We start from the raw sequence: 13,174 nt of genomic DNA, 5'->3' as shown, positions 1-13,174 counted from the left end.
ATGCAACTCTTCCTGCTTTTACTTGCTTGAAAGCATTCTGCCTATGAATACATTGTCTGTGAAAACGTGAGGTTTTGAAAATGAGCTCAATGATATTAATTAACAGATGACCCCATAACCACTGTTTTTCAGCCAGTCTCCACGGGCTTTTTGTTTCCTAATTCACTAACCTTTTACCAATACTTAGCACAACTAGCCTTCTAACTTCAATGGAACCCTTTAGTTCTGTTATTGTAGCTCTTTTTAGAGGTACTTGATTCTTTTGAGTTTTTGCTAAAAGATGCAACTGAAAAGTCACAGACACTTCTGCTCTGCTGGGATCAGAAAAAGCCATGGATCAGAAGTGAACTCAGAATTGCGTAGATTATCAGCAATTTTCGGATGGTGTGTACCTCACTGATCTGGACTAGAAAATCCATCTTAACTCTCCCCACCAAGTTCCTTCATCTGTTTTTACGCACCTGCACTTTTCAATACTAAATAAATAAATGATTTGCCATTGTCTGAAATTTCCAGCTAGTCTTATTTATTCAAATCTTGAGAGAAAATCAGAGACATTATTTTTGAGAGCATATTTGTACAACTGAACACTTCTTGTTCCCACTGAATAGGGGCTCTAGGCTACCTGCTTATCTCACCAGCCCAGAAACAATTCAATAATATGCCCATATTCTGCTTAAGCCCTTTCTTCAAAGTATCACTTAGTAGTTTCATCAACAGGCTGTAGAAAGTCCCAAAATAAAACCATTCAATGTAAATCCACAGGTTTATTCTGATCCAGAGAATTCCTGTCAGGATGCTCTTTATCAGACCTTTTTAGAAGAAAAAAAAAGGAATTACTACACACTTTTCTGAAACAGTCTGTCTTTGCTGGGCATAATAACATCCTTACATCCTCTTGCTCCTCTTCATAAACAGCTTTCACTTAAAACTGAAGCTGACTGACATCCTCTGACCTTTAAGGACACACTCCACAAAGTTACAGGGACAAACACACCAGAAGCATCTACCTTTTTCCGTTGACAAATATGATTTCTTTAGCATAGTTCCATACACATGAGAAAAAAAAATAATTACTAATGGCTAATTTCAGTGCAGTAGCTTTTGGGCTTCTGCTGTCTCACCCAATCTCCTCTGGCACAGTGTCATTTTCTCAATAGAAACCATCATATTTTCAAACATGCAGGTGATTAGGTCAGAATTACTATGGCATTTAATCACCCCAACATAAATATTTTGATGGAATTTCCCATACTTGTCCATTTTTGAACAATTTAACTGATTTCACAAAAAATAAACTCATAAATCAATCGGATAAATAAGTCTGTTGCGGGGGGAGGGAGGGTGGGTGTCATTAATGTAGCTGCCTTACGTTCCTCTTGGCAGCTTGTGTTTTTTGCTAACCAACAAAACCTGAACTTCTCTGAAAACACAATTGCCATACAAATGGGCTGCACCAAATAGACTAGCAGGCCCTGACCCTCAGACAGATTTTTTCACTCTATTTTCAAATATTTTCTATCTTTTACTAAAAATATGATATTAAATAAATAGTAGAAGGAGGGGATTTACTCAGACAATCAACAGTTGTCTGCATAGAATTCAGTACTCCTTTCATTTGTTTCTCTTGTAATGAGTATATAGAAAAACTCGTACAGGTTTTTCAGTATTCCTCCAGGAGAAACAGAGTAGAGCAGAATTTCAAACATTCAATGAAAGAAACAACAACAAATGTTTATAATAGATTAAATATTCTTAGATAATTTTAAACATTTTGAGGTAGAGGGATGGTAAAATCTGCAAAGTTCTATGAAATACCGTGGTCACTAAAGCTCTGTTCTGTGCCCTATTAACATCTTTTTTAATTCTTATCTCTTGAGCATATATGCACTAAGTGTAGGTAAATAAATCAGTGCTCACACACAGTAGCCCTCTGTGCAGCTGGAAGGATTCAAAGAGATTTCATCTTTTTATCCTTGCCCCACCACAGATTATATACTTGATAGTATGATGGCTTGCAAAGAATTTGTATTTTTTTCATGGAGATTTATTCTTTCCTTGTTTGTCCTTTGCTTTGAACTTTTTCTTTCAGGACATCAGTACTGGGCAGAGGGGAGCTCAAACAAAAACTGAAAACAAAAACACTTTTGAGAGAAATTTAAGGGTCTTTCAGGTAATTCATCTTTTGGTAGACCAAGGAAATCAGGGAGAAAATCCTGCTGCCTTCCTGACACCATGATACATCTTCATTGGGAAAGAATGGACTGGATTCAAAGACAGACTAATCAAATTGAGGGTTCTCCTACTGAACTTTTCGACTACATTTCGCACAACAGGATGCCGGTGAGCATGCTGAGCAGAGTGCTGTATAACAGGTTAGAAAGCACTACAGCCTATTAGGATATACGCTCACATTGCTCTGGATAATCTACTACACTGCACTATTTGTATATAATTTGCATTGCTTCAAAAAGGCTGCTCGAGGGAAATGTTTTTGTCTTAATTTAAGTGTACATTTTGCCAGATCAGAAAGGAGGGCCATTTGTGGTTTGATGCATTAGGTTGGAGAGACTACTATGGTTTTCCAGTAAAAAAATATTCAATGCTTATACTGAACACATTAAGGTGGAAAGTCACTGATAAAATAAGAAACAGTAGGTAAATGAAGATGAGAAACAGTGTTAAAAAGAGAAACTGCAATGTTTTTCTTTTGAGAAGGACATCAGTAACTACCACAAATCCTATGCTAGTGGTTAACATACGTTTCACTGTATACCTGGATGAGAAATAGATGTTTAAGTGTTGAAAACCAACATATGGTAAATTTTAGCAGTACTGTTTGAGCAAATATGACTAGTCATTAACTGGCAAATACTTCCAGAGGAGGAGAGAAACGGCATTGAAAGTACAGGTATTGCTTATTACACAGCAGAAGACAAAATGGAGAGGCCAGGGATGGCAGTCAGAACTGTCACCAGAGCCCATGCCCCACATGGGCTGGAGCACCGCACGCTCCCTGCTGCCCGAGGATGCGGACGTCGGTCCCCCATGCTGCAGCAGAAGTGTCAACATGCAAAGGCACTAACCATCTTGTGTTCTGAATTCTGCTGCTCATCTATATCAAAGTGACCAGATACAATTTATCTGACTGCACATTTCACGAGCTAGATAGAAAACATGAATTGACAGATCTCCTATTTATACTATGCATTTCAGGACATTGTGGTGCAGTTATTTTACAGATTTCAGAGATCATTTGTTAGAACTTCAATGGGGAGAAACAGCATTTATTGACAAGGAGAGGAACCTTTAGTAAAATCTTCGTAAGAGACATACATCTGACAGAGATGTATCTGCTGATATTTTCATATTAACAGAATCTTCTTTATCTCTATTAAAAGATAACCATTTCTATAAATGGAGTTAAATAGTATATACCCTTGACAGCTTGGCAATAAAAAAAGAAAAAATATAACCATGTAGTACCTTAGAGGAAACTTCCCAAAAAGATATCCTTTTGTCCAAACATAATTTTATATTCAAAACTCAAATGCATACACGATGCTCAGACAGTATTTTTACAAAAGATAAATGACAGAAATTACATGCAGAAAGCAGAGTAGAGTTTCGATTGCACATAAAAATAAACACATTTGCCATTTCCAAAGGACAAACGGTTCTTCTGGAAATTTTATAGGACAGTAGCTGCAATAACTGCAGTCCTTTCAAAAGCAAATACACATTCAAAAATATATATATTATCGACAGTTAGAGATCCTGTTGCTGTGAGTACTCACCTCATAATTGGCAATTGCTTCTCTGTCAAGGGCTCGGGTCACGGAGACATCCCCGCTGATCTCATTGATTCTAAAAATTCCTTTTGGGTCTTGATCTACTCCCTTACCAGAGAGTCGAAACTTTGCTCCCTCTGTCCCTTCACTGCTGATGACCTGCACGGCAGAAAGCAAGAAGTTATAGGCCAGATTATAACAACTTTTAAAATCATTCTAAAACCACCTAGGCTGTTTTGATCTTTTACCTAATGTCGAGGTATATTCCCTGCCAATAATGTATAACTGTAAAATATGGTTCGTGGTAATACATAACTATAAAATATGGTTTTAATCATTCAGAAAATACAGTGCAATTCTTGTGTTAAACCCTGGAAAAGCTACTCATGTCCTTAGTCAGTTCCTATCTTCTATTTCACTACTTAAAGTTTCTATCATTCCATTGCTAGTGTATTCACTCTATGTGTAGAATTTGGCATTTTATTTAATTCTATTTCTTTTTTCAGTTAAATTGATAAAACAGCTACAAAGTTACAAAAATAAGAAAGAAAAAGAGACATATTCCATTGAGTGGCATAAAGCATACTTATTTCACCACAACCCTTACAATAGTAGATAGACATCACACATTATTTTCCAATTAGTCAGTCCTTTTTATTAGCCATCATAAAGTCATTACAAAATAGACCACTTTCAGGTTGGATTTTTTTTCCCCTCATTCCCTTGTACACTCCTCCTTTCCTAGGATTTTGAACCAAAGGAAAAAACTCCTCATAAAAATATCTGAGTATCCTGCCCAGAACTGCTCAGTCACACAGTTGGAATTCCTCCACTTTCCAAATTTACATGTATATTTATATATCATAGAATCATTTTGGTTGGAAAGGACCTTTAAGATCATATATAGACAGACATGTGTGCACAGAAACTCCTTGTTACTATCACTACCTTATTTCCTCATAAGAGAAAAATCCCTAAAAATCCAATTTCAAGGCTGTCTCACATTAGTGACAGCAGCATATGTAAACAGAGCTACATGATGTTTGTTATAAGCTACATTCTTTGCAAATTTGTATTTGTACACCAGAATCTAGAAGGATTATAAATTAATCTAGCCCTTTAAGGCTGAAAATCTTGCCAAGCCATTCCTTCCCTCTGCTGTTTCATGCTCTTTTCTTTCTAGCAGTTTTATATCATTAATACTTCCGCAGAAACATTAAGTCAAATATTTATATGCTGGTCTGAATTACAGCTCAGGAAGGGGAAGGGAAAAAGTGGCCTTAGAAATCTGGACCTGCTCCCATTTTGAGATAATAAATATGCAGGGTGTTTAATAATGTCCCTGAGGAAATATATGTTTGTTGCCCCACTGCTGTGGGTTCAGCAATGCTGGTTTGCAGATTACTGGGCAGTGAGATTTTGACTAAACCACATAATCATTATTCTTTTATTTTAATTGAGAAAAAAGTGCCACAAGTTATGAAATAGGAAATCAGCATTTTCAGAGATAAAGTTTCAATTCTCAAACCCTTTGGGGAAGGGAGAAATTTCAAAGTAAAAACCTGTTTCACCTTTTTTTTTTCTTCCTCCTTCCAAGTCAGAAACACTAAGGGATGAAGTCTTTTTCTCATGTATTTTTGAGTATGTCATGCCAAAACGCAGAGGCAGACAACACTGCAGGTGACAAAAGGTCAAAGTAACTTTGTATCTTCAGGTTTTGTGATGAAACTGAAACTTAACAGTTCCTACTGAAAAGCTTCCAGCTGTTCAACCCATTTTTGGTATTTTTTACATTAAGCCTAAAAATATGTGTTTTTCTTAACATAAAGCTGTGCTTGCAATTTTGCAATGTCATGACCATTGCTCACTTTTGTAGGGAAAAGATGAATTGATCATCTTCTGCCCTGATTTCTGAGACTTATTACAAGACAAGTGCACTTTCCCATCCAATATAAGAACGGTGGTTTGAGAGGCCTGAAGTCAGCCACAGGCCAGCACAAAAATCTAATTCAGAGATGTCTACACTGCAGCCATTTCCACCACAGCCATCAAACATTACCTAACTGTTTATGACAAATTTAAGATGTAATATAGGCGCAATGCCCCAGTTGTAACAAGCCACAGCAAGAAAGCAAAACAAACCATGGGCTGTGCAAGGGAATTTATCAGAAAAATCCCAGATAATCAGATAAAGGTCTTTTTCCCCACTAGATAGAAAGGCAGGAGTGTAATAATAATAATAAGGGTCCCTGCTAACCTGACTGGAGGGAAAATTTCCTCTCAACTTCAAACCTGGCAAAGATCTTAACGTTAGGTTTGATGGCAAGACATCCCAATGTGGTACCTGAAAGATTTGTACTCCTGGAGCTATGACACATCCCCTTTCTCATCCCCACTTTAGCTGTAAACCATTCTTCGGCATATAATGCATAGGACCAGTGTTACCAGGCAGCAGAGTTTTTTTCTAAATGGCTGGATGTGTTCAGTCAGCTTTTTTAAAGCTTCAGGAAGCAGTCACATTCACGGTGCAAGTATGTGCAGACCCTCCTCTCCCATCTATTCACCCATCTACGCATCTAGTTATTGCACAGTGACTTATGCTTGATGTAGTAATAAGAAGCCCAGGTTAGAGATGCTCCATGTACCACTGCATCATTTGTTCAAGAGCAATGGTGGTTACATAAAAAGTAATTTTCAGCAGTATGAGTCTTTAAGATGTTTAATTAGCCACAAGAGGGTGCTGCATGCTCCCAGGAACGTAAGGAAGAACATTACCATCTCCTAATTAAGATGCTTATGTGATGGCTGCATACTTCAAAGAAAGTGCATTTCCCAGTTCACACTAAGCTCAGTACAATGAAAAGTTTAATAAAAATCAGGCTTAATTTGCCATATGGTTTGGTGCTTCAACGAGAGCAAGGAAGAAAGAACAGGAGGATTGTCTGACATCTCCTCTGGCAAGACTGCTATTCTGAGTACTGTCATAAACACAGCACTGTTCATATGAAAATTTCCTAGCTTAGAGTGTATTTACAGAACAATGCTTTTCCAGTTTACTGGCTGAGAAAAAAACAAGGCCAGATTATTTCTGCTGGAATGTTTACTTTGGGGTGTCATTTTTGTGTTTCTAAAATACATAAATGACTTTCCCAGAGTTACTACTACCTGAAGCCCAGACAGAAACACTTATTTCCATAATTTGTTCACGGCTTTAGGAACTTCAGTGCGGGTTCTAATATTGAAAATGCCTGCACCATACGACAGTGGCTCTGTGTTGCATATAAAGAGTCTTCATTCTTAGGAAATGGTCCAGTTAAGGTAGCACAGACCCAAGCACCCACCTACTAAAAATAACCCAGTTTCTACTTATTTCATTTTCCCTTGCTCTGATCTCACAATTCAGAGGGGCCTTGGCATTGCATGGGCAGATGGCATAGACAGAATAGATGCCAGCTGAGCATCCCACAATAATATAGACTCTTGAAGGCTATTTCCTCACCCAGGACCCAAATGACAGCATTAGATGTAGGCTTAGACATTACTCACTTCCCCACACTGATAACACTTTCCCATGTCAAGGGTATATCGGAGAATAAATGTATCGAAAACAGAAGTGCATCCGTGCTAGCCTTGTCAGGACCACATAGCTAGCACCCAAGACAAACCAGTATTTTTTTTTTCTTTTCTTTCAAAAAGGCAGAGACTGTACAATTCTTCTCAACTAAAAGACACTTTCAAGAAAACAGAACGTTACTTAGCTGACAGGATCTGCTTTTTGCTGAACCATGGCCAAAACATATTTACCAAGTGCTGTTTTTCAGCTGACATTACATATCCCTTCCAGCTAAACTCATTTCAGCAATGTGATCCCCCTGTTGTTACGGGTTTATCGCAAAAGTAAATCAGAGCGTTCTCAAGAGAAGAAGAGAAATAGAAGTACAAAAAACCCACACTATCCCCAGAGAGAGACATTACAGCTCTGCAACCCCAGGAAATCTGTTCTTAACAGCACCATCCTAGTTTACCAGTTTCATTCTTTAAGAAATGTTTGCTTCAACCACTTCTGTAATTTCTTAGTTCTTGACACCGTCTAAATTAGAGATGCATCACATTAGTTTCACTTTTTAATTAGAAAACAAATCCCACCCTCAGACAGGAATATTTGGTTCAAACCCCAACACTTTATTTTACCACATTACACTCTCTCTCCTGTGTGTTTTTATTTTTGGGGGGTTTGTTTGTTTTTCACGTTTCCCTCCTCCCCCAGCCTCCTAGGAAATGAATTTGTCCATGGAATATTTAGAGGTGAACTGTTTTTTCCTTTAATCACTATGTTCCACAAGAGCGAAACAATGGTTTAGGCCCATTGTTTAGACATTGTATAAATATTTAAACAGACACTTCCTGTCCTACCATACTGAAAATCACTCTTTACAGTCAGAGGCTCCATCTGCTCTGTACTGACTCAAATAATCTTTCAACCAAAACAAATGCAAAATATTCCTATCGTTATTCAAAAGCACTAACCAACAGAAACTGCCTCGTTACTATAAGCTAAACGTACGAGAACTGTGGCTAGAAAGCAATTTATATAACTTGCTGAGTTTAATAATTTATTGTATCCATTGGTTCCCAATAACTCTATCTTCATTAATTATATACTACAGAAACTAGTTAAGCATGGGAACCAAATTCTGCTCTCAAAACATGAGCTAATATAGACAAGTATGAACAATATTTGCAAAATGCAAGTAAACAACAGGATAAAACTTCAGCAAAGATGCTTATGCAGTACAATAGCGCAGGCAATATCACAGTCCTACATTTCAAAACATTTCCCGATCAGTTTTCAATCTCCAATCTACGCATGAGGTAAGATTTTCAAAGCTGTATAAATCTCCTAGACCATGTGGTTTTTTTTCACTGCAAAGCTTAAACCAGCCAGTCAATCAATCACTCAAATTCTCCTATTTGTGCTTGCGCTGGCACAGCATTCCAGAAACCAGCAGCACAGAATGAGAAGGGAAATGTGACCAGCAATAGGAATATACAACACTGACCCAGCCTCCTGTGACAGCCAAGGTAAAGGAGCACAGTCAAAGTCAAAGCGAAGTGTTTGGTTTCTGGGGGAACCAAAGCTGGGGAAAACTACATTTAGGTAGAGCAGACATTACTTCTGTGTCATCAACTACAAATATTTTTCTTGATGCTGTTGAGAGTCCTAATGAGAATATATATATATATTTCCCAGAAAAAGAGAAATGCACGTAGACAACAGACTTGATTTAACTCAGCAAAGAAAGCCATAATTTGGTTATCTTAAACTTGAAAAATCTATTTTCTTTCTCAGACCCCCAAGACTTGGTTTTACTGAGCAAAACACAACTGGAAAATGTCTGAATTTTGTGCTTTAACATATACATTAAAAACTCAGTGGCCACTGGGCAGAACTACTATCACAAGCTTAGCCATTACTTCTTATTTGCATTCTTTTGCATTGGTTTTCTTAAGACTCTCACGAATTACAGAAAAAAGTTCCTCAAATAGGAACACGTGTATTATTACAATAGTGTATTTGTAAACTGGAGACTTTTTAATAGCTGTATAAATTTTTGAAGTATTGAGTACTGGATGTACTAATACATTGAACGTGGAAAATCCTGTACTAACTGTCAGAGATGTAACAGCGGAACAAAAAAAAATATCAGGAGCCGAAATTAAATGAATTATGAAAATAAAATATCATACACTGATATTCTCAGGAGGGTGTATTTTTTATATCATCTTAACTATGAGTTTTGTTATGGAAAACATTTCAGGAAGTGTCAAATTTAGGAACAACATTATGAGAATTAAAGCACATAGTTTTAGCATATTTTTGATGCATGTTTTCAATACTGATTGGGGGCTGCAAATGGTACCAATGTTCCTTGCCTGAAGCAATCCAAACAAAACTGCATGAATACTGTTACCAGGTATCATATTTGGAACTTCACGCATATGAAGGAAATAGAACTCTTATTGCTTGAAATGCAAATGGTATATTTAAGTATTTTTTCTGGACTGGGGCCCTGCTTCCTACAGAAGTTACTATACCAACTATTATTTCGTTACACCAGTGCAAATACAATGTTTTAGTAACTATAATAAAAACAATTCTCAATCTGAAATTTGCAAAGGTTAATACATTCCATAGACAAGTATTTCAACAAAATATCTCAATGTATGAAAATGACACAATATATTAAATACAGGTGAAATTGTTTTACCACCAGTATTCATTTTTTGAGGTCTTTTTAGAATAGTCAACAGAAATAGGACTTTTGATATTCAACAAAAAAAATATTCTTACCATAATGGGCTTTTTATCATAATTATGCATAAACTTTTACAAAATTCAGATCAGCTTTGTAGTAGGATGCACAGGTGTCCAAATGAAACAAATTCATTCATGAGGAAGCCCTGGGCACCAGTGGATCCCTTCAGTCTGAGGTTCATTATTGGAGCTGTACACAGATGCAACAATTGCCCTTGAAAAATCAGTTGTAGCACTGGGGCCTGCAGGTTTCATCTACAATTGCACCAAATTTGAGGATTTAACCAATATAAATAGCTAACAGAGAGCATTTGCTCATAGATTGAGGTAATTCAATGAACACATCAAGATGTGTATTATCTTTTGTAGCAGGTAATCCTTCAGCTTCCTTTTACTCTTAATTTACAAAGAGCAAGAAGATTCATTACAAATAATTTTCACTTCTCTTTTTTCCTAATAGACCGTTTCAGACATATACTTGCAAAGTCTGGATTCAGTACACAACATTTCCTCCTACAGACAGCACAGAATTTATAAACACATTTTTTCATAATGTCAAAGGAAAATGACCAAGAAGTATTACTTGTCACAGAAGGCCTGGATATTTCACTGGCTGATCTGGCCTTTCAGTAGACATTTCATCACCATATTTTAATTGCTGTTTAAGTTACTAACTTGCAACAAACCCTGTTAATTGAAGGAGTTTAAGGACCACTGTCTTTTGAGTGACAGCCAGAGAGAGTAGCTCAAAAGCTATGGTTAGTTGTTAGGAAAAATCTGACTATGGTTGACAATATTAAATGCAGAAGAACTCAAAAGTAGCCCTTAAAGAAAAAAAAAAAAGAGCATTATTGGATTTATAGAGGTGCTTTATTGCAAACTTATCACTGATCTAAAAAAGCAGAAATGTAGAGACAACATTACAACATTTAATGGTTTCTAATTGCAGAAATTCAGGACGCAGGACAGAATACATAATGTGTAATCACCACACATGTAGCTAAGTCTACAAGAAGTGAGAGAAAAGAGGAGAACAGAGCCAATTTGCAGTACATTTTTCCAGGTATTTCACAGTACTATTTATTCTGCATAAGATCAAAGTCAATTTATTACTCAAGGCCACTTTTGCAGCATCCAAGAAAGCACAAGGCACTCTGATCCAGCACCAGACTGGAAGCAACACAGCAGCATCTCAGCTGCGCTATGCCCAGGCTAAAATAATCTGCTGTTAAAGTCGAGAGAACTCTGCCCCGGGTTGTCTGGGGAATATAAAAAACCTAGTTGCTTCCTCTCCCCGCAGCTACAATTACTGCCCATGGGACTTAGCTACAAATGTTATCTTTAGATCCATGCATGCAGCAAAGAAAGAAACCAAGATCTGGATTAAGTGGGAACTTCCAGCCGGGCAGAGTAATTGGAATTGCAGAATAAGACATTGAAGTTGCAGAGCCAACCTGAGGAACCGAGAAGGAGTAGTAAAGTGAGAAAAATGGAGCTGGTAAGAATGACTCACCTAAAACCACTCTTGAAAATTAAGATTCAGTTTAATTTGAAGAAATTTCTTGGAAGAATATGTCTAATTTTATTTTTGTTAACTGGCAACCTGCCGAGTCTTGCGTTTTGAAAATATTTTGCAGTTAAAATGAACCTAGAGGAATAAGTACTCTATCAAGAGTGTTTAAAATTTTTAATTGAAGATATTAAAAAAAAAATCCAATGATGAAGGGCATTTTTAAAAATTTGGTTCCTTTACATGAAGTCAATGTAATACTTCTGGATACTTTAAGAACCTGCTTAGCACCCAATTCCCATTTGTAGCAAACAATCCACAGATCTAATTATAGATTTTCCTCAGTCACTAGTTCCCTAGGAAACAAATCCATGGCTCATGTCTTGTGCATGGAAGGTCATAGTAGGAAGATAAATATTTTTCTGTGTATAGAAACTTGTCTAGAGGTCACAGGTCTGCATTTCAGCAGATGTTGGCGCTTCTGTCAAGGACAGATGGCAGTTATAGTTGATGGCTATCCCGGATATTTAAAACTTTAAACATTTTAATCTGATGAAGCACTTAATCCTTCATTAGTAACAATGCTCTATGTAGCTTTAAATAAAGCATTTTTATTTTCATTCTCTAAACTCATTTCAGTTTTTAACAATGAGTCCACCTCACTTTTTATCTTAAATGATTAACCATCAGAGGTCAATTCAAAACAGCTGTAAGTAGCTACAACTTGTTAGAAATGATAGACAGAAACTTAAAGTCATGAACAGTAAATATAATTTTTGTTTTCTGATGTTGGTCCTTAAAGTTAACAATGTCATCACAAACCAGAAGAATTTTACCTACATACATGTAACTGCAACAGCCTTAGGAAAAAAAGGTAAAACTATGGTTACTCTACTTCTGATTTCATTCTAATTCATTGTTGAAAAAATAGACAAAATATAATTCATTGGAAACTCGGGTCCATGTGAATACATAACTTGAACAGGGGTGAATTAGAACGAATTCAAGGGTGGTAATGGGAAGATTGTCAAGTTTGTCCTCCTCATTTATAACCCAAAACCACTATTCAGCTCTATCCTGACCCATCTACAATGACAGCTTAAAAGGTATGCTGTTAGGCAACAATCCTACTCACACTTAGTGTCACACTTCAGCCTGACGTCAGACCAAATAAAAGATTTAAGCTAAATCAGAGTGTCTTTAATCTGTGAGAAGGAAGCCTACATTGTCAGTACATCCCAAGTAACGTGCAGCAACTCATGACAACTGACCCTCAAGCCCTACTCCAAGTCTTGTTCTACTTGTCTCTGTGGAAAGGCAACCATCCAGATCCAAGCCCACAACTAATACCACAAACCTGGACTGCTTTCCTCCCTTCATCACTGGATTAGTACATAAATGGATGCAAAAATACTTGATTCTCAGAAATGTTTTTGGCTTCCTACTTTCTTAGGTTAAATTTACATTCTTTTCCCATGTCCTTTTTTTTTTTTTTTTTAAATTCCCTCTGTCTTTCTTCCATCTTCTGCAGATACTAGCAATTGTGCTACATTGCCT

At 36.8% G+C, this 13,174-nt stretch overlaps 1 protein-coding gene across 2 annotated transcripts in view; it reads right to left on the bottom strand.

The window, feature by feature from the left end:
* The window catches only part of CDH13 (cadherin 13), a 484,188-nt gene that overhangs the window by 248,287 nt on the left and 222,727 nt on the right, over positions 1-13,174 (bottom strand). For both annotated transcript variants that reach the window (XM_068411196.1, XM_068411195.1), the window contains exon 5: positions 3,798-3,950. In XM_068411196.1, coding sequence (XP_068267297.1) covers positions 3,798-3,950 — 153 coding nt within the window. The remainder of the gene's footprint in view (positions 1-3,797; positions 3,951-13,174) is intronic.

Source organism: Nyctibius grandis, chromosome 12 (assembly GCF_013368605.1).
Source record: "Nyctibius grandis isolate bNycGra1 chromosome 12, bNycGra1.pri, whole genome shotgun sequence".
In the NCBI taxonomy this organism is placed as follows: domain Eukaryota; kingdom Metazoa; phylum Chordata; class Aves; order Nyctibiiformes; family Nyctibiidae; genus Nyctibius; species Nyctibius grandis.
The sequence above is the reverse complement of the archived record's forward strand: the minus strand, read 5'-3'. Positions and strand labels throughout refer to the sequence as shown.